This window comes from Vespula vulgaris, chromosome 15 (assembly GCF_905475345.1).
Source record: "Vespula vulgaris chromosome 15, iyVesVulg1.1, whole genome shotgun sequence".
NCBI lineage: Eukaryota > Metazoa > Arthropoda > Insecta > Hymenoptera > Vespidae > Vespula > Vespula vulgaris.
The window spans coordinates 2,296,548-2,320,000 of NC_066600.1; the positions used below are offsets into that span (position 1 = coordinate 2,296,548).

Consider the following 23,453-nt stretch of genomic DNA (forward strand, 5'->3'; position numbering starts at 1 on the left):
CTGTACGTGTAATCTTACACAAAAGATCGTTGTTAAGAGATTAGACACACACACACACACACACGTACACAGACAAACACAGTCATATACATAAGTAAGAGAGAAAGAGAGGAAGAGAGAATAATATCAAATTGAATCTATAAAAGAGGAACACTTGTAATCGAATTTTTGATATCGAGAATGAGTAAGGCTGCTGCTACTATTCACCCTCTCCCCTTCTTCTCTTCGATTGTCGATAAAAAAAAAAGAGAGAGAGAGAGAAAAGAGAAAAATAAAGGGAGAGAGAAAGAGAGAAAAAGAGAGAGAGAAAGAGAGGGAGAAAAAAGAGTAGAATGCGGATTAGCCTTGTATCGTTGCATAACGCTCTCGGGGGGTTGATCTACCGAGGAGAGGAATTCATTTGGAAGGCAGACTACGAGACGCTCGCTCCTCGTATTCTCGCGGGACGACGAAAGCTCGATCGATAGACTCCTGACCCTCCTTTTCAATCTCATCGGACCTACTACAAACTAATTGCGAAGAATTTATTTCACTTGATAGCTTTCCTTTCCTTTTGTTTTTTCTTTCTTTCTTTCTTTCTTTCTTTCTTTATTTATTTCTTTATTCGTTCGTTTATTTATTTGTTGATTATTTATCGAATAGTTCATCTCGCATAATTTATCTTTATTCCTGTTCTTCTTTTTTTCTTTATTTCCGATTTAATTAATTAATAAAAAAAAAGAAAGAAAAGGAAGGCAAAAAAGAAAAAAGAAGGAAGGAAGATGGTATCGTTTCGAATTTCATCGGATTATAATCTAAGAACGAATCCCAACATCGAAGAATATACATAATCGATATTTAATCGTTTATGGCTGTACGTTAACGTGAATATATAGAACGTATGTATATATCGCGTGACAGGAAGCTCTCGATCGGGCTCGTCGTATTTCCTTCTAAAGAAAAGACAGAGAAGAAAATAAAGGAAAAAAGGATCGCGAAGTTTCGTTCGTCTCAAGAGAGAAAAAGAGAGAGAAAGAGAGTGTCTTTTACTTGGAAGGAACGATGTCGTTATACGAAATCGTACGCTCGAGACCTCGAGAAAAATCGAGGCATGACTCTTCGACTTTCGAGAGAGATAGCTTAGAGTACTATCTTGAGCTTTTTGAAAAAGAAAAAAAAAAGAGGGAAAAAGAAAGAGAGAGAGAGAGAGAGAGAGAGAGATTGGGAAATAATATTAACATAAGCTTTATCTAAATGTTAATACGGGCCGGAGGTAGGAGTTACATTGTAATATCACGTATTACAGTGTTTCCCTAAAGTGTCTCAACGAGATTCAGAAATTTCTTGAAATATATATGGGGTTAGAATAAAACGATTCAATGGTTTAAGTCAATGTAAATACTTGCAAGTTTATGATAATATATCGTCAATGATTTCCGATATAATTTTATGTATTATCGTATCTCCATCGAAATCGTTCAACGAGTACGAGTAATTTTGTTAAAAATAATATGAAATTAAATGATTCGATAATTTACCGTGTCTACGATATAGTTCGTCAATGATTCACAGTATATATACGAAGTAGTTGGTCAATGATTCATGTTCTATACACATACACACACACACACACATTCTCTGTCTCTTTCTCTCTCTCTCTTTCTTTCCATTATTATTCGTTAATACTCAATATCGTATTTTTTAAACAATTTCTTTTTTCTTCCTTTAAAAGTTTAAAAGTCCTCTCACGATCTTTGGTTCGTCGATTTTTTCTATCTTTCTATCACGTTGTCAAAGAGTAATTCTCAGTCATACACGCGCGCACACAAACACACGTACATATATATATATATATATATATATATATATATATATATATAATACATATACACATACGCATATATAAACGAGGCCGCCGCGGGCTCGAAAGCGAACGCTTAAAAATGTAATAGCCCGGGATCTCTGAAAAGTCCAACGCGAGAACGCCGCCCGGCCACTTTATTTTCCCCATTATTCAAATATAAATGTAAATGTTGATACAAACGGATAGGTAAATGGAGAGAAAGAGAAAGAGAAAGAGAAAGAGAAAGAGAAAGGGAAAGGGAAAGAGAGTGAGAGAGAGTAAAAGAGAGATAGATAGAAAGAATTCGATTGTTGCGTCGACGAGCACGAACTCTCTCCATCGTTTTGTTATACGTTCGTATACTGGTGCGCTGCTCTTCGTTGAGGGGCGACCGAAGCGGTAGGAAATTAGTTTAGAAGGAAGCGACGCGGATAAAAGAAGTATAAAACGAGCAGAGAAAGAGAGAAAGAGAGGGAAAGTGGAAAAAAAGGGAGAGAATCCCGAGGGTAAGAGAAGATAAAGGAAGATCGACTCTCTCTCTCTCTCTCTTTCTCTTTCTCTCTATACGAACTATCTTTCAAATACTAGTATTCAAATCTTATATATCTATTTTTTATTATTTCTTTTCTTCTTTCTTTCTTTACTTTTCTCTTTCAGATTCGATAATTTTTTTTCTTTCCTCTGTTTTTTTCTCTACTCTTTTTCTTTTTTTTTTTTTTTCATTTTTTGTAAAATTTTCTAATTCTAACACGGTCGCTTTAATGATGTCGGAGAGATATTTTATTATTTCTCTCGTTTTTTTTTCTTTTCTTTTCTTTTCTTTTCTCTTTTCCTTCAGTTTTAATACTTTCTTTTTCCTTCTTCTTCATTTTCTTTCGTTTTCTGAATTCTCTAGAAGAATATATCTAGAGATAATAAAATAATTCCAACCTGAGGAGTAATGTTAGTCGATAAGAATTCCATGGGAATAGTTCTCGCCAATGATATCCATTATTTTCACAGAGTAGAAGATTATTAAGTATCTTTGGAAAATAGCTCGTCAACGATTTACGACGTTGTATCTATGGGAAACAGTACTGGTATAATTCACTATGTTCCCACCATTGACGATTTACATCATAGATTACTTTTAATCGTAACATTTTTTTCCGTTCTCCACTCGATTCCATAGAGGAAGAAAAAACGGAAAGAAAAAAATAAAACAGTATCATTGACTATTCACTTTCATCTCGTTTAATTCCCATTGGAATTAATTTCCTTCATAAAAACATATAGTTAACAAAGCGAAAGATAATTAAAAATTTTATTGACAAACGAATTAAGATTGCCGATTAGAAACCTATCCAACGAATTCGTCGAAATTACACGTATAATCTTACTTTATTTTAGAAAGTAATCTCTCTCTCTCTCTCTCTCTCTCTCTTTCTGCGTACTCCCCTCTATTTCTTTCTCTCTCTCTCTCTCTTTGGAACTTTAGTTGGCTAGGCATAGAAAAGAGGGATGCGGTAATATCATCGGATGCTCGCATTCTCGTGTTTCCCCATCGGCGATGCATTGTTCTCGCCCTTCGTCTCGCATTGTGACGAGGCCATGCCTCACGGAACTGCCGGATTGCGCGCGCGACCACACACACACATACACACAAACACTCACGCACGTACAAACGCTCCAACCGGACCCGTCCGGTTGCAACAGGGTGCATATGTGCTGATAGCCTCGTAATGCCATCTCTAATTCCATGCAAGAGCTGATTTGATTTCGGCATTAAGATAAAGCATCTCTCTCTCTCTCTCTCTCTCTCTATCTCTCTCTCTCTCTCTCTCTCTCTCTGGATACTCCCTTCTCAGTGATCATAGCAGTTGCGCGCGGGTGCACGTTCCTCCCGAAAACGATCGAGTTGAATTCTCTCTATGGTTATGCTCCTACTCATCCTCTCTTGCTTTTACGCTTCCCTCTCTCTCTCTCTCTTTCTCTTTTTCTTTCTCACTCTTTCTCTCTATCTCCCTATCATCGATGTTGCTATACCAGTGAACGCTTGAAACGCGATAGCTTCGATGACAATAACGACGTCAACGATATAATCCTTTTGGGAATTGCCTTTCCATTACCGGGATAAGAGAAGGAGAAACGTATTTTGTTTTGCTTCGTCCCATTTTCCTCACCCTTTCCTTTTACAATCCTACCTACGATTTTATTTTCTCTCTTTGCGAATATACTCTCTCTTTCTCTTCTCTGTTTTTTTTTCTGTTTTAATTGTTTTTTTGTTACTTATATTTAGTGCATCTCTTTACGAGAGAATTGATTTCATCTGTACGTTTGTTTTAATATCGTTGAAGTAAAATACACACATATACGTGTACCTGTACAAATTAATCTTTCGTGTCATGTTGAAAGTATTAACGTTAAATTGTAAAGTAGAAAAAGAAAGAAAAAGGAAATGAAACAGAAAAGAAGAAAAAAAAGAGGAGAAAAGAGGTCGTGAAGTAAAGTAAACTTGTGAAAATATGAAAGACCAGATGGTTTAACAGATTATCGAAAGAGATTCATTGAGAGAGAAGGAGAGAAAAAAGAGAGAGAGAGAAAGAGAAAACGAAGAAGAAACGAGAAGATGCTCGTTGAAAACCAAAAGAGGGACAGAGAAAGGGAGGGTTCGAGCGTCTAAAGGTGCGTGAGAGGTAGAGGTGTAGAGGTAGAGGACGAATAGAAAGAGAAAGAGAAAGAGAAAGAGCAGGAGGAGGAAGAGGAGGAAGAAATGACGAATCGGCCAGCTAATTCTTCGCGATTGGTCGCTTCGGTCGAGTGCGAAAGTCGCAATCGCACTTACGACGATCGTCTCACGCTTCACTACTTTCAGAGGCAACTCAGACGCGTTAGTTTTCGCGCTTGGCGACGTTACGACCGTCGACTCTCGTCGTCGACAGAGGAAAGAGAGAACGATGATGCACGGGATTTATTCAAGCTCGAACGCGCCGAGGAAGGTACCGGCACGCGAGTTCTCTTCCTTCGAAACCATCTTCCTTTATAAGCCCAACCAACCACCTCCACCTCCACCTCCACCTCTTTCTACTCTTTCATCGTCTTCCTCTTCTTTTTCTTCTCATATTCTTTTTCTATAGGTATACCTTTTTACCACACGGTATTTCTTACCTCCACCCTCTATTCCCCTCTTTTTCTTCGTTCTCCAACCTTCATCTCTTTATCCTTTCGACAGTACCACAGCGTCTTGTTCAATATTTATTATTCGTCATTCTCAATCGTTAAAAACAGAAAGGGAAAATAGTTTGGTATTTATTTATTAAGTTATTTTTATTTGTGAATTATTGATTGCACATGTGCAGTAGTCACTCGTTTCAAAATATCTTTTAGAAATGTTTTGAGAAATTATCGCTGACTCACCCTATATATATATATATATATATATATATATATATATATATATATATATATAAGATCTTGCGTAATTAAATATAAATCTATGTGGAACAAAAGAAAATGAAGAAGGAAAAAAAATAAATAAATAAAAAGAATCGAGATGATATGTAGTAGAAGATACCAGAGAAGACAAGACAAGTCTGACGATAAAAAATACTTAAGCATAAAGCTCTCGGTATCTTAGACCTCCTTCATCATGGACATTGTTACGGATGCTGTAGTAGCCGGGTGTGTCGGCATACTCGCGACCGCAGAGGTATCGGAGTGCGGCCTGGCACGGGTCAACCGCAAACCGACAACGTCCACGCGCTCCTCCTCCTCCTCCTCCTCCTCCTCCTCCTCCTCCTCATCCTCTTCCTTCTCTTCTGCACTACACTACACTACTATACTATACTATACTATACTACTCTACTCTACTCTACTCTACTCTACTCTACTCTACTCTACTCTACTCTCTTCCCTTCTCTTCTCTTTTCATCTTTCTCTCTCTTTATTCGTAACACACAAACTTCTCTCTCTGTCTCTCTCTCTCTCTCTCGTGTCCAACCACGTCATCGTAAATAACGTTTCCACTCTAGATAAAACGAGAGAAATAATATATGTACCTTGAGAGTAACTCGGACAGGGCTGTGTATTAGAAATAACGATTTAGTTTATTTTAATCTCGACGTTTATGTAGTTACATTCGTCAATTTCGATTTCGTCAAAAAAATGTAGGTAGATTGATACATATGTGTGTGTGTATGTAATAATTAGCAGATACATAGTATACAAATTTTTTTTTTTTTTTTTTTCAATACATTGGAGTAGGTAATGTATATACGTACATGTACATATACATAAAAATGTGTTTATATGCGTATGAAAGAGAAAGAATGAAAGGTAGATGGTTGCAGGTGCAAGAAGATAATTGCAGATGTTCGTTATTTAATTACAATTTGTCGATACAGACTTCATGGCCCTCTTACTCTCTTTTTTTTTCTTCTTTTTTTGTCTTCTTTTTTATTTTTTTCTTTTCCTTCCTCTTCTTCTTCTTGTCGTTGTCGTTATTGTAAACGTCGACTTGCGACGAAGCCCCTTGACATCCGATCGAATCTCTCGAGATCTCCTTTGAAACATAAAATAATTCCTTAATTAGGTATTTCTTCGGTGCCATAGTCTGACATCTTTCTCTCCCTCTCTCTCTCTCTCTCTCTTTCTCTCTCGTTCTGTCTCTTGAATTATAGCCTCGAATTAATTACGATATTAATTATCATTTCATTTAATCGAACGAGAAGAAATTCACAAGACCGAAAAATTCTTTTTCTTTTTCAATAACAAAACGATCATCGAATTAGAATATTTTTTTCCTTTCTATATAAATTTCATACTCAACAAGGTATCATGAAATATCGATAGATAATAATATTGATTATAAATAATTGAAAATATCATTCGATTGGTTAAAGAATTCGTTGCTGAATTTTCCAGTTTCTTTTTTCTTTTTTTTTTTCTCGATCTCGTTGTTCCCGTTAAGCCGAATGTCAGGGACGATTTTGCGATTTAACGACTTAATAAAGTTGCCCGAGTAAGGTGAGGAAGAGGGGTGAGAACGTCAGGGGGGTGGCAACGAAGCTTTGGTCATAAGTCGGCGTGAGTTTATGCGATGAATATAGGCAAGAGTATCCTTGGAGCGAGCAAGCAAGCTAGCTAGCAAGCAAGCAAGCAAGCAAGCAAGCAAGCAAGCAAGCAACCCCCTCCTTCTTATTCTCTTTTGACCACCCCGCGCTTATTATTTCGATCCGACACTCGGACCACTCTATGGTGGCTCGTAAAAGCTGGACTAGAACGTCACGTTAGAGAGTGAGAAAAAGAATGAGAGAATGAGAGAATGAGAAAAAGAGGGAGAGAGAGAGAGAGAAGATATGTTCAAAGGGCTCGCCTTTATTATTTATTCCATCGTGAGTCGTAAAAAGGCCAGGGCTCTACGGATTTATCGTAGAAATATTGAAATGAGAGACACTGCTTCTCTTCTCGACTCTTTCTCTCTCTCTCTCTCTCTTTCTCTCTTTATTTATTTTTTTGTTTTTATTTTTGTTTTTTTTTACTTTTGAAAGGCTGACCACCACCCCAAACGCTTTACGAGGCGATATATTTTATTCGAGCGAGGTATATACAAACACACAGATATACACACACACACACGTATATTGTGGCAAGACGATTCGCGAAGTGGGCTATCCACACGGTCTCTGTGTACGTATCCTCTTTGACTACCCGTCGCGGTGGATCATCGAACGTTCCAAGAGGATCGAGATCGACGAGCGGTCCAATCGAATTTCAAGCCGATCGAACTTGTCCTGTTACGGATCGACGACTACGAGAGTCGCACGACTGGAAGGAATTCCTTTGAGAATTGTATATTGGAAAGAGAAAGATAGACTCGAGAGAAAAGATAATTACATGACTTACATGTTTCTTTATATAGAACTTTTTTCTTTAATCCTTCTCTTTCTTCTATTTTTATCTACTTACGTCATATCGTTTTCTAATAATTCTTTATGGAGTTACATCGATCGATAGAGAGAGATATAAGGGGAGGGGGGGGGGAGGAGAGAAAGAAAGAGAGAGAGAGATCAATAATTACTTGTAATTTAATATTCTTCTTTTTCATTTTTTTCTTCGAAAATAATTTCTAACCGAGGATAAAGATCGAAGGTGGTACAATTGAAATAAAAAAAAAAAAAAAGAGAAAGAGAAAAAGAAAAGAAAAAAGAAATTATTTCAAAGAACAGTAAAATGAATAAAACTGAAGTAAATATAAAATAAATACAAAAAAAAGGTATAGTAAATTAAAGAAACGAAATATCGAAGGAAATCGGGATAGGCTCTATCGAGATGATCTTTCCTTTCCTTTCTCTCTCTCTCGCTTTCTGTTCACACTGTCTCTCTTTCCTTTTCTTTGTCTTCTGTTTTAGTAAATAAAAATGTAACGTAACGTAACATTTCTCCCTGTTTTGTCGGCACACTCTCTTAGTCGTCGTTGTCGTCGTCGTCGTCGTCGTCGGCTTCGCGAGTCAGGATAATCCGCGGTCCAAATTGGCTGGATTACGCGTTCCAAAGACTGAGCCACGTCCTCGAGATTGGCTGGATTACGCGGATGTAACGCACGTCGTGAGAGTAGCTACGTGCCCAGTTCGCCACGTGCAAATACAGGTATTATCGGGTATTACTTCCTATGACTACGAAGTATCGCGTGCTACTAGAAATATGTACCTCAAGGCTCGTCACGCTTCGGATTATTTGCCGAAGGCTTCTCGTTTTTCTTTCTTCTTCTTCTTCTTCAGTTTTTTCTCTTTCTTTTTTTTTATTCTTATTTTTTTTTTTCATTTTTTTTTCTTACAACGAGAAAAAAAAAATTTCAATATGCCCATTAAATACTAAAAAACATCTCGAGAACATTTCGAGATCGGGCGTTTAGTAATTAATATTTATAAATTGTTTATAGAACGTGAAACATCCGGAAGGTTGAAAAGTTGTTCGACGTTAATTAGACTATCACGTATCTAACGATTAATTTACTTTTGAAAGGACTGTTAGAACGATCAAGTGTTTTAGATGATTCACCGTGTAATCAAATCTAACATAGAGACATAGAACAGGGGATAGGAAGCAATTTAGGATTTTCTATCAATTCTTTTTCTTTTTTTTTTTTTACCAAAACATTCGCGTTAATCTTCCCGACACTCCACCTTCTACGATGGCCAACATTGCGTGTCCTATCTGCTAGTAATAAAGATATTTTACACTTTCGCTAGGGTTCCTGAAATTGGAAGTCTTTTTTCTCTCTTTCATTCTCTCTATCTCTCTCACTGCGAAAAAAAATATTTTTTGTAAGCGTTGCATTAACAAATATTTTCTTTTAGATATTATGCTAAACGATTCAAAAAAAATGTATATATAAAAAAAATCATAATAATAAATTAATTAATTAATTACATATTCGCACAATCGTTTTTTTTCTCTCTCTCTCTTTCTTTTTTTCTACAAGTAGGTAATTCGACTAATAAGCCCCGACATGGTAGTGCTCGTTCGAAACATAAATAAGTGAGCGGTACTGAAATCGTAATGTTCCACAACACGGTACCGGTATAAAAATTAAAATTAGCCCGCGAGAGCAAAAAGAAGAGAGGACGATGAGCAAGAGAGAGAAAGAAAAATAGAGAGAGAATGGTTAGGGGGTGGGTGAGTTGCAAGGGAAGCGAGCACCCCAACGAGTATTATGCAAAGCCACGAGCAATAAAAATAACATATTGCGAAGGAGAAAAAGAGAAAGAGAGAGGAAGAAAGAGAAAGAAGGAGAAAGAGAGAAGAAGAGAGAGAGAGAGAGAGAGAGAGATAGGTATAAGTTTTAATCCAATATTACTAAGATAAGTCTAAACCCTCGGTGGAGAAAAAGATTTCTTTTGTGTAACGCAACCCCCGGCTTTACATTGTGGTTATTAGAAAATGCTCTTTCCGTAGTAGCGCATCGCCAAGGGGAAGTTATTCTTCCTCTTCCATCTTTTTTTTTCTTTTTTCTTCATATTCATCCCGCTACCGCCCCCTCTTCCTTCTCTTTCTAATAACGACGACACATAAAGATCTCAAAGAAAATTCGTTCTATCTCTCTATTCTCAACATTTTTATCGATATCTCATTTAAATTTACTGTAATAAATTTCTCTAATCATTTTATACGAATCTAAAGAACTCATTTATGTGTGTATATATGTATATATATATATATATATATATATATATATATATATATATATATATATAATATCGATTATTTCATCTTGAAATATATTAATCGTAATGTTAATTATCAGAAGTAAGATATTTATCGATGTCATTAAAATTTTTCAAATCATTATGTTCTTTGATTTCGAATAACTCAATTATTATAACAATTATTATAACATACATAAATCAATTATATAACTCAATTAATATAACAAACTATCTAATATCCACGTATTAATTATTGATTATAATAATAATAGTTATCAGAAGTAACAAATTTTCTTCCTATTCCGTTTTTTTTTTTTTTTTTTTTTTTAAATAACTTGCCATAACTTCGATCTGAAAATAATAAAAAGCTTTATTTTAACGTTTCAGCAAGCAAAAGAATTTTCTTTGTACTTTATTAGATCGTAACGAGATATATACCTAAGTGTATATAGAAATCGATCGAATAGTAATCTAGGAAAAACGTAGTCGAGCGGGAGATACTGCCAGAGTATTAAAGATAACGAACGTAATAATTTCGTCGATTTTTCGATCCGTAAAATATAATAAAGTGCGTCGGAGGTTTTCTTTTTTCTTTTCTTTTTTTTTCTTCCTTTTAAAGAGAAGAGGGGGGATCTGGTGGATAGGGAAGGTGCGACGCGGCGTGGGTGGGGAGAGAGGGGAGGATTGGTAGAGAGAAACGATATGGAGAATTCTCGAAAAGGGCTCGAGATGTGGAACAACTCGCCCCCTTCTTTTATCTCCCGTTCCACTCGACGTGTGAAATCGGACAAATCCAATCCGACTGACAGGATTGCAGCGATGCGAAGGGCGAGCAAGCTAGAGGTGGAAGAAAGTGCCGGTGCGTGGAAGGGAATGAAGTTAAAAAAAAAAAGGAAAAGAGTAAAAGAGAGAGAGAGAGAGAGAGAGAGAGAGAGAGAGAAGGAGGGAGGGAGAGAGGTAGAAAAAACAAGCAAGTAAAGAAAGAGAGGCAAAAAAAGGAAAAGAGAGAAGAAAAAAGACTCGTGGGCCATCGTAAAAATTTATAATTTGGAAAATATCGCTCCGTTCTTGGATTTCAGGCGGCAATCGAGTTTATAAAGCGGGAAATCGAAGGGTCGAGTCTATGTTAGAGAGAAAGAGAGAGAGAGAGAGAGAGAGACGGTGACGACGATAACGGCGAAAGACTTTTGACGAAAATTGAAGTCGTTGTTATGACGGGAATTGCACGCGACGAGGCTTTACGACACGAGGGTGCTTCTCTCTCTCTCTCTCTCTCTCTCTCTCTTTCTCTTTTTCTTTCTTTCTTTCTCGCTTGCTAGGCGTTTGCAACTTTTCGAAAGGATGGGAGGGAGATGGAGATAGAGAGAAAAAAATCCACGAAAAAAAGTACGGACAAAGTGTGAAAAAATAATAGATCAACGAAGTTTGACTGCATTCGACATTTTTTTTAAGTATTAATTTTCTTCGTTTCTTGTCCTTCTTCTTCTTTTTTTTCTCTCTTTCTCTCTGTCACTCTCTCTTTCTCTTTCTTTTTTTTTGTTTTTGAGAGATAGAGAGATAAAAAGAGATTTCATTTAATCGCATGCTTCTTGAAAAATGTTCTTGCAAGAGGAAATTTTCCCATAGATGCTTGAGGTTCTCTCTCATTTTCGGCTCCGTATTTGAAGAGCTTAAAACGGTAGCAACGGATACGCGATAAGATGTCGTAATTTAAAGATAGCGCAGTCCATTCCCGTGTTATACAGAGACTTCTTTGTACGATACTTCTTCAAGTCACGCGCCAGGTTTGCTTTTACGAATCCGGAACCGGACGAAATAGAAAGAATGAAGTACACAGAGTGAAAGAGAGGGGGAGAGAGAAAGAGAGAAGGAATGGGAGTCAGAGAGAAAGAAAAAAAGAAAACTGAAATCAGATTTATTATACTCGAGCGTAAGGACGTTTCTTCATTTTTAAGTAATAATAAATATTATTCAAAGAAAGAAGAAAGAAAGAAAAGAACATAATAACGTAAGTGATTAAGGATAAAAATTTTTCAAAAAAAAAAATAAATAAATAAATAAAAAAAAAATTAACTTTTTTAAATATCTCGTAAATCAGATCGAATGGAAATTGAAAGAGAAAAAAACGAGATTTAAAAAAAAATAATTTTTTTAAATGTCTGGTAAATGAGATCGAATCGAAATTGAAAGAGAGAAAAAAATGAGATAGAACAGATTACCCGTGGTTCGATAACGAGCTAGGATATTATTTGCAGATGCATGGAGCACATGCAACGACAACGTACGTATGTGCACATGTTTCCAAAGAGACAGAGAGAGAGGGAGAGAGAGAGAGAGAGAGAGTAATACGCTGCAACAACATCAGAGAGCATTTAATCCGGAATGCCGAATACCGAAGTAGCAAGCAGATCGTAGCCAAACCGAGCTACGAGCCGGCCCCGAGCGATAGATTTAGGCAATGCGCGAAAACGGGGTTGCAACCCTCCTCGCGCTTCGTCGTTGCACCCTATCCCTCGGCGGGCCATTAATAATATACCCATATTGGACACAATTCACCTTGAAATTAACCGGCAGCCGATTGGTAAGCCCGTACCAAATTGACTTCGAAATTGACAATTTATGATCGCATGATTTTACTCTCTATCGTTCTCTCTCTCTCTCTCTCTCTCTCTCTCTCTCTCTCTCTCTCTTTTCTTTTTCTTTCTTCCACTTCTTATTCGAAAAGTTAGGAATTAAGTTAAACACATAAATTATGTACAATTATTATCATGCGAAAAGAATTTTCTTTCATATTTCTTTTTTCCTTTTTAACAATTTATTATCCCGCAATTTTACTCTCTAATCCTCTCTCTTTTTTCTATTTCATATTTGAAGAATGTTAGAATTAAAAATTAAACACATAAATCGAGTGAGATTGTTATCATAGTAAAGGAATTTCCTTTTTCTTTTTCTTTCTTTTTTATTTTCTTACGTTTTTTTATCTTTTGGAATTCGTAAAGAGGAAAATTAATTTATTAATCTTCAGATAAAATAATTTCAAAGAGATTGTTAGTTTCGATAATTGTATTAATCAACAATTGGATTTATCAGTGAAATCGTATTGTAGGAGTTCTCGTTTATGCTCGTGTTAGAAGAAAACTTTCCAAAATCTCTCACGAATTCCGATCTTGGGAAAAGGTAGCTTTCCACGGAAGCAACCAAGTGTAATTAAGACAATTAAGGCGGACGTCGTAAATCGTAACGCGCGCATCCTCTTAAAAAAGAATTGAGATATCGGATCACGGATCTTCACGAGATTCATCGTGCCCATGCACTGGATTCATTTCGTTTCTATCTTTCCTCCCATTGCATTGTCTTGCTTTATGATGAAGTATTATCTCCTTGCGCTTATGCTTTCGATGCTAATAATAGTTAGATTATTATTATTATTATTATTATTATTATTATTACTACTACTACTATTATTATCATTATTATTATTAATGTTTATTCTCGATGAAAGAAAAAAAAAAAAGAAAAAAGAAAATGAAAAATAAAAGTAAAAAGAAGAGAGATTTCGATAGGAAAAATTATCTTTCGAATTGTGTTTTTTATTTGGAAATATCGTACATCGTTAGAAATGAAAGTAATATTTCGTTTATAGAATCTTGCGTTAGGCCGTTCGAAAAGGTGCGACGATCTAACGAAGTCGATGGATCGTTGCACGCCCAGTCGCCTATAAAAGCCTTGTAATTCTCCCTCTTTCTCAGACACATACACGTACACATAGACATAAACATAGACATAAACATACACATAAGCTATATCGTCCGGCAGCTCTTTCGAAACGTCTGCTCTTGGAGATCGTAGTAGCAAGGATCATTAAGGCGGAGAAGCTCGATCGAATCGAAAGGAGGGCCCGTAGAGAGCACCTGGCCTCTGATCAACGCAAATCCCACACGCGATTCGGCGCGAGAAACGCCGCTTACAAGATCGTAACCGACGAATCTAATCACGATCGTCGATCGAACGGACCGATGATCCTACGATCTCCAGCAGTTTGTTCAAGGTACGGTTCGTCCACGTAATTACAATTTCGATTGGTAGTTGAACGCGAATGTAATGCGTATTTCAAGTGGACAGCTTTCTTAAATGTAGATTGTTCAATATTAACGATTATTATAATTGCTACATATGTCCGATTCACGAGTAGATATAGTTATAGGATTTGATATTCATCTTTCAGGGAAAATTAAAATGCACCTGTTGAAAAAGAATTTTATTATTTCTTTGCCTTCTTTTATTTTGTCGTTTAATTCATTAATTCGTTCTTTGTTTTCTTTTTCTTTTTCTTTAACGAAATGTAATAAAAGAAAAGAAAAGAAAACGATCGTGTCAAACAGCGAAACATTATTTCTTCTCTCTAACGATTACAACACACGAGAACTTCTCGAATCTGTAGTTCTTGAGGCAGAACCGTTGACAGCAAAACGAACGGAATTGTAATTTATGGTGAAAATGCACTAGGTGTTCTCTCCAAGGTACATACATAGTTATTAGAGTCGGTAGAGAGAGAGAAAGCGTGTTTCGTTCCGCGTTGCAGATAGCCGATCGGTGCTATTTAGAATTCTCTTTTCGATTTCATATTGCTAGAGATTATTGCGTCGAGTGTTTACTAGCGTTGCGACAACTCGCTGGTAAAATAATTATTAACGAATGCTTTTGATCGTGTCTTTAATTTCACAATAGATAATAAAAAGGGGGAAAAAAAGGAGAAAAAAAATAGAAGCATAAATAAGTAAATAAGTAAAGAAATAGGTAAAAGAGATAGGAAGCAACGTGATTATAATAGAAAACACGTTTATCAATGTGCGAAAATATTGACAGAGACGTTAGTTTTTTTAGAGGAAGAGAAAAAAAATGTATGGATAGATGGAGAGAAAGAGAGAGAGATATATATATATATATATATATATATATATATATATAAAAAGAAAAGAAAAAAGTGATTTTGGTATCATAAAAAAATAGAAGAAAATCGTTAATATCTCACCGTAAAAAGGAAAGGATCTACTTTGAAGTCTTCTCTGAAAGCCGTAGCTGTCGTCTTACATATACCTGTCGATATAGCGAATAAAAAAAAAGATTTGCTGGTTGGTAGAGGAGTAAAAGAAAAAGGGTTAACGTTCCGTTCTCCAAGGCTTTTCTGGTTTCGTTGGGTTTATACGCAAACAAGTGCGTATTATGCGGATCTAAACGTTCGAGAGTGCGTTCTTGTTTTCGGTGTAACTCGAAGCTAAGCGGTTTAAGAGATCAACGCCGGTATAAACCGGCCGTCTGAGAATCGTTTGGAGATATCTCGTGCGTGAGAGGCGTCGGGAGAAGAGAGAGAGAGAGGAAAAGAAGAAGAAGAAGAAGAAGAGGAGGAGGGAGGAGGAGGAGGAGAATGAGTGAGTGCGAAAGAGTATATGTTTGAGTATGTGTGTATGTGTGTGTTAGGGAAGAGAGAAAGAAAGAGATAGGGAGGATGAGGAAGACTCTGGGCAAAGTGAGAGGGCTGGCAGAAAGACGGGATGAAAAATTAGATTTACAAATCTGTCTTGACTACTATGAGATTGCTCGCTTACCAAACAGCGACTCTCAACTCGTACCAATCTTTATTATTCTATATAGACAATAATTCTAATCCCTTTCGATAACATCGAATTTTTTTTTTTACACGGGTTAATCGTGAGAATCGATTTGTGCGTTTCCTTTTTTTTTATCTTTTTAATATCGAGTCTTATCGACGTCGTACAGTAGAATCCTATTCGATATATTTCCGATTATATCGATATTTGCTTCGAGTGTCTTTTTGTTAAAAGAAAAAAACAGAAAAGAAAAAAGGAGGAATTCATAATGGAATAAAATGTAAGAAAAAGAAATTAGTTGAGAACCGGTCGATGCATCTCCCGTCATAGGTGCTATATCGAGAGCAAATAAAGGTCCACGAGAGTGTAGAGGGTAAGCAGCAACGAGTTCAAGATATTTTCTCGCTAGCTAAAGCAAAAGATCTCGCTTTGTGTACGTTACGCGGAGACTTTGTAGAGACGTATATCTCGTGAACGCGTGTGGTGTGTCTGCCTCTCTGGCGCCTGCCTCATATGAAAAATGAACGTCCCTGCTAACCGCACGGGGCACCACCGCCACCACCATCACCATCATCCACCATCGCCATCACCATCACCATTGCCATCACCATCGTCTACCATATAGATTGTTTCAAGAAAAGAGAATCTTCTTTTCTTCCTTTCAATTCCCACCGTCGCTATGAATCTTTCGACTATTCTTCTCATGGTTTTTATACCTTTTGTGGTGACCGAGGATATTTGTTAGGATTCTTCTTTTCTTCTTTGGAATTATATTTTATTACACGTGAACACTTTAAACAAATTAAGAAGAAAATATACTTCAAGTATCTTGTGTTATTTATTTAATAAATTATATTCAGGTGTAATAAAGTATGTTCAGGTACTTTTATTTTAATCTTGGAAATAGATATAGGTACATATGTATATATATATTTTGGAATATAGATTTATTTATTAATAAACGATACAAGATATTTAGACATTTGCTTTTTAAATGTTAAATGTTCATATATATATTAATAAGATTTATATTTATATATATATATGCTTTAATTATTTATAAATAATATATATTATAAAAATATATGATCTTTTACTTTGCCTCTCGTAGCAATGACGACTTTCGCTCGATTAATTTTCGAAAATCAAAATATTATATATATATATATATATATATATATATATATATATATATATATATATAGGTAGGTACGTAGAAAGATAATCGTTAGGATTGTTAATTCTTTAGAAGTTCTCCATAATGATTTTTCATTTTCCCTTAGTCACGTAAAAGCCTGCTCTCGAAACGTTCACACGATATCATCTACTTGTAGATTAGCGGCTAACTTTCTCGAATCTTTCGGCTCGAAACACAAGGCCCGGGTATGTTTCTTTGATGGATCCGCAACAGCCCATTCGAGAGAATTCTTCTGTTTCTATATCTCCCCCTACACCCTCCTCCACCCTTTTCTTCTTCTTCTCCTTCTTCTCCCGTTCCTTTTTTTTCTTTTTCTCTTCGTTTTTTCTTTCTCCTTTTCTTCTTTCTTTTCTCTTTCGTTTCTTTTCTGTAAAATTCGAAGTAATCTTCGAACGGAGGGGTCGGTCAAATTTGTTGTGTTCAGATACAGCCCTATGAACTCAGCCGGAAAATCATCGGTAAAATCTCACTTTTCTTTGCGAAATACCATTGTCGATTATTATATTATATTTTTTTTATTTTCTCCATTCGAATGAAAGCAAAGACCAAAGATTTTCCTGGGTGGATTCACGGCTTATTTATGTGTACATCATATATAGTGTGTATATACAAATTGGAGAGATGCAAATTTTAAGCAAAAGAAAATGTGTATATATATATATATACAGGATCAATTATATCCAATCGTACATACGATTAACAAAGAAAGAATTATTCATAAAATTTCTTAGAAATAACACGTACACATTTCTACTACTATCTCGAAGAACCTCGTGTTTACCTTTTTTTCTTTTTTTCTACAAACTTTATCGATCGAAGAAAGTAACATTAACAATCATAACATTCATCGAAACGAAAATATTTCTTAGTAATACTACGTACAAATTTCAATTAGTACTAACAACGACCTAGCGTTTGTCCTTTCTTTTTTCTAAAAATTTCGTAGAATCGTCAATCAATAATACAGAAAGGCAAAGAAGCGTTTATCGATCGAAACGAAAATATTTCTTGCGAATAATACGTATATATCTCTGTTATTATTTCGACCTTGTGTTTGTCCTTTTTTTTAAGAATATTACGTGAAGTTGATCTCTCTTTCTCTCTCTTTTTCTCTCTCTCTCTCTTCCCCCCCCCCCCTCTCTCTCTTTGTTTATACATCTTGAGTAGAGGACGACCGTACAAGTCGTTTGAATGCGACAGTCGGGGTAAGAACGTTACCTCGAAAACAGGTGTCTCTAACCACAGTAACTCTCTACCACTGTACAGCTCCAGGCCAGGAAGACCCCCAAAGAGAGCTTCCGTTGGTTTGAGCCTCGCAGCAAGTCACCTAGCCGCTGCTGCCGGTCATCATCCACAGCATTCCTTGAAGAAGCACAGGATGGACAACGGCGATTACTATGAGAACGGACATCTAGGTAAGCTTCTACGCAAGCATCTATTTAGCTCCTTCCTTTGAGGAAGACTTTAATTGGCCTATAAAAACGCGTAATATCCCTTTCGTTTTTATTGCATTTTTATTATCGTTTAAGTAATAGGATATCTTTTTTTGTTTTTCTTTTTCTTTCCTTTCTTTTGTTTGTTTCTGTTTAATCTCATTTGATCAGAAATCAGAGGGAATATATTTCAAAATTCTATGTGATATATATATATATATATATATATATATATATATGTTTTTTTTTATATAAGGATATAATTGCTAAGTCGATACAATCATTGAATATTTTTTTATTATCGTTTTAAGAGTAATGCTTTAAATATTGCGTTATTATCTATATGACAATCGATGCGTTAATACTTTAATGTGATATATCGTATTTCATATATATATGCAGTTTAGGATATGTTCAACTTACATAGGATAATAATAATCGAATTTCTCTCTCACTTATTTTTTCTTTCATAGAAAACAATATGTATATATATATATATATATATATATATATATATGTGTCTGTATATGTATATGTAATTACATTAATCGGGTTTGCGAGAGTTTATATTTGTGAAACTTACTTACGATTGATAGTTCTGATCGTAAACGGACAAGTAAAGTGCGCTTTGCGTAGGCGTAAATGCAAGTAACTCTGGGTTGCAAGGGGCACACACTTGATTACTGCCATCCGTGTACACGGCGGTCCAACGGTGACCCCTAGCGATCAATTAATTAGGGGAATCAAACACACTTGGAGTGAGCAAATTAACTGCAACTGCAGCCTCGTGTTGCGGCCTGCGGTGACGGCGGACGCGCTTGCCGATATATCGGAATACCGCTACTGATATTATACTCTACGCAGCTGTTTACCCACGTAATATCTTTCCTAAGTGCGATTCTACGTTTTACATTTGTTGACGTTTACAAGCGAACACTTTGTTCTATAACCAAGAGACTCATCCCAATTCGACGATCGTTTACTACGAAGGTGTAAATCGATAATTATAAAATTCCATTATATATAAAACATTAGAATCGCCATTATAAACCATATTCATTTTCTTCCAACGAAATTAATCATTAAGCTCATATCGCATTATATTAATGAATAATTTTTTAATAGAAAAAAAGAAAAGTCTTCCTCTATCTTCGTCGAAAAAAAAAGAATAAATATAAAAGGAATCAACGTAGATCGTGACACAGATCATTTAATAATATTCCCAATAGAACGTTCGATTCGAGAGATCATTTTTATAATTAACGAAGCGAGTGAGAAAGTAAAAGAGAAAGAGAAAGATAGAGAGATAGAGATAGAAAGATAGAGAGAGACACGGTTTCGATTGGTTGTTAATACTCTTTCTCTTGGATGATGTCACCCAGAGAAATTGGAAAATTAATCGGACATTACGTTTCGGTTTATGTGTCCTCGGTGTCCTCTTCGACGAGTCACGATGCGACATCTATTCTAGCAATATCTACGGTACGAAATCGTTAAACTCGCGGCTTGCAAGCTGGCATAGGTAGACGCAGCCGATAGGCGAACGCAGTTCGGAAATTGTTTAAGCAAATAATCGTGAACATGCCCGTCGACCAATTTTACGAGCAAATACGTTTCACGGGGCAACGTTAATGAATTAATGCTGCGGCGTTCGCGGTCCGTGCCTCCAGCCAACCAAGCTCGTCGGGGTAAACGTTGAAACGGCCGGCAATTAATTACGGCCGTGCGGTAATTGTATAATTGTTTTACGATTGGAACCACCCCTCCCCCACCCCCTTTAACAACCTATCCCTTCATTTCGTTCGTCGAACAAGTCGATCTTTCCTTTCGAGCCGATCAGATTCGATTGTCTAGGTCATTCCTAATCTTTTTTGAAATTGGTCAACAGCAAGATCAAAGTGGTTGATCCTTATTATGTCATACCGTGTATAATATTTAATTGTAAGATAGGGTAAATAAAATTTTTTAGACTTTTACGTGTATGAAATATACATATATATATATGCGTGTTAGGGATGAATCAATTTGATAGACCTTATTAGAAACCTTTAGCAATCGATAACAATGTAATAGTCGAAAGTGAAATCGTCGAATAATTCGTGAAATTTTGCTAGTAGAAAATGGGCTATGATCGGGCTGTGAGAAGGTGTAAAGTCGACCCAGAAAAGCGATGGGTTATCCTGATACGTTGGCTATAGCAGTGAGATAAAGATAGATAGATAGATAGATAGATAGGTACAAAGAGAGAGAGAGAGAGAGAGAGAGAGAGAGAGAGAGAACGAGTGGATCGTGTACGGTATCGGGGATTGCAATTTTTTTCAATTTCGCTTGCCGCGCGAGCAGCACTTCCCATAACGCAATTAATAAACTCAACAAGCGAGATCCGATCCCGATATACCAGGAGCGTAACATCCATTCGGGGAACGGCCCGCACAATGGCCGTCACAAATGCTCGTCTATTATATACTATACATATACATATATCGTTCTGTCGATGTTGCACGGCGATACGCATCTATGTTGTCTCGACGAAATTAAAAGCGATGAGAAAAATAAATAGCTCGTGGCCAGAACCAACGTTGAGTATTATGAGGGTGGCAAGAGATAGATAGAAGAGAGAGGGAGAAAGAGAGAGAGAGAGATAAGAAGAGCTATGTTTGGCCAAAGCCGCGTGTCCATGAGAGCCTTTTCTTCCCCCTATAAAATATTAGAAACAACCCTCTCAAATTTTACATTCGAGTAATATCTTTTTTCTCTTTCTCTCTTTCTTTGTATATATATATATCTTGTTTCTCATTATAATTATTTTTTTTTATAAATATTAACTCCTACTTATTATCTTAATAATTTCCTTTCTTGCGTAATGTTAATCGCTAACGCTATATTTTTTTTTTTTCGTTTATCTCTCCCCTCTCTCTCTCCCTCTCTTTTTGCGTACGGAATTATCGATGGTGCTCGAACAAACGAGGAAGGAACGGAAGCCGATAGGACTCTTCGAGTCCGATATATCGGCTCGTATATACGTGCCGGGAAGCTCCGGTTAATTATTTAGCGCCCGCCGGTTACTGAAATATCATTAATCAAATTGGCCTCCTCGCGTAATTCGCATTACACCGGGGTAATGCATACCGAGTTACATATTAAAGCGTAAACTAAGCAAATTATCCGGCCATCTGCGCGTGTTCGTTGCGTCGAGTAGAAAGGGATGGTGTTGGTGTTGGTGGTGATGGTGGTGGTGATGGTGGTGGTGGTGGTGGTGGTGATGGAGGTGCGGATCAGGAGGTCTGGAGAAGGGAGAAGGGGTGAAGGAGAAGGGAGTAGGTAGGAACTTGTTAAAAAGGTAGCCAATATACATATAAGTTGGCGATGGTCTGTAAACGAAATTTCAAAACGATGTGAACAAAATGATTGAAAACTAAAGGCTTGGATGCAATACCATGCACTAGGATGACGTTTTTCCACGATGAAAATAGCCTACTATAACCCGAGGGTTATACGTAGAGCCAAGAGCTGTTACGTATTGTTAGTGGTAGGGATAAAGAGAGAGAGAGAGAGAGAGAGAGAGAGAGAGAGAGATCGAGTTAGTCGAAGGAGAACGCGATCATCGTCTTGTAAAGAGAGTATAACGCGTAAGAAAACGATAATGAGCTTGGCTATACACGTGAGAGCAGGTGAATCGTCGAGAATAAGAAGACGGATAACGTGACTCAAAGAAGTATCTTTATCGTCCTCGTTAACGTTGTTCTGCATTGAATTTTATGGAATTTCGAGATAGTCGTTGGCTACCACATTACTTTCTTTATTATCTTTTTTCTGCGCGTCTTTATCGATTATTCGTAAACAGGTCATAAATTAATATACAGGAAGTACATCGTAAAGAATCTTCTTCGTTTTTTATTTTTATTTTTATTTTTATTTTTATTTTTATTTTTATTTTTATTTTTATTTTTACTCGTTTTTTTTTAACTGTACACTTTCATCAATATAAGGAAATCCAACGATCATACATATAAAAAAAGAAATCCTTCGAATCAATTTTATTTAAATGTATAGACTCTCTCTCTTCCTCTGACTTTGGTAATCGTAATTGAAAATTGTAGGCACCTACGTACTACATACATTCGACGTAGATTTAACAGTTTTTAATTTCATCTAAACTCTGGTAGATTTTGGTAGTAATACACGTACACGTTTAAATATGGTATAATGTGTGAGTGGTTCACATGGATTGGCACTAACACAAGGAATACGACTACCGTCAGCGAATGCTCATAAAAGCATTGATTAACCGTTGGCGGTCGTAGGTCGGGCAACGTGCACGGCTCGTGTACCAATAAAACCCAGCTAATAGTCGGCCGACATCGCTTCAATATCATTTGTCGGCCCGACCTGAAAGCTCTTTACGCGCCACGAGAGTTTTCACGAGACACGATCACGCGTGCTGTTGTTGCTGCTACTGCTACTGTTGCTGCTGTTACTGCTGTTGCTGTTACATGTCGATAGGATACGACGAACGTACAAAAATTGTACCCCTCTCTTTTTTCATGTACACACACACACGTATACGCGCAAACTCCTACCTACGTACATTTATTTTTCCTCGCTATTTCGTACCATTAAATTTATTATCGTTAAAACGAATAGTCTAATGATTCTTGCAAATTATTAGCTTTTACTTTTTTACTTTTTTATTATTATTATTATTTTTTTTTTATAAATATACGAAATTAAATGATTAATTAACGATAAGTGTTGTATTCTCAAATCAAAAATCCATATATATATATATATATATATATATATATATATCGTACATGTAAATATTCTACAAAAATTATTCAATTCTTTTTCTTTGTCTCTTTCTTTCTCTGACGTAGCTTTTATTATAATTATTATAATTATTCGTAATTAGAAGAGTTTGAAGGAAAATCGCTGAGGTTTTAGTTGATGTTAATACGGACGAAGGGACGATTAAGTGAGGAAAATTCGCACGTGCGTGTCGAAGCCACGGAATTGTGGTCGAAAGACGGTCAGGTATCCGCGAAGTAATTAACAAATTGGGGAAACGAGGATACCTTCTACTTCGTGAGAGAAAGGATGATCCTACCCCTTCTATTTTCCTACTATCTTTCTCTCTCTCACTCGTTAAGGGTTCTTATCGTAGCCGCGAATTAAAGGAGATACGATTCCGGATATAGCGAAGGT

General features: G+C 36.3%; 1 protein-coding gene across 11 annotated transcripts in view; it reads left to right on the forward strand.

Moving 5' to 3' along the window:
* LOC127069452 (dachshund homolog 2) overlaps positions 1-23,453 on the forward strand; it is a 218,104-nt gene that overhangs the window by 71,633 nt on the left and 123,018 nt on the right. For 9 of the 11 annotated variants that reach the window (XR_007783549.1, XM_051006499.1, XM_051006500.1 and 6 more), the window contains one exon: positions 18,082-18,230. Coding sequence is in view for 10 of the 11 variants with exons in the window: in XM_051006499.1 (XP_050862456.1) it covers positions 18,082-18,230 (149 nt within the window). In the remaining variant the exon portion in view is untranslated. The remainder of the gene's footprint in view (positions 1-18,081; positions 18,231-23,453) is intronic. The other 2 variants (XM_051006496.1, XM_051006498.1) reach the window with 1 other exon arrangement.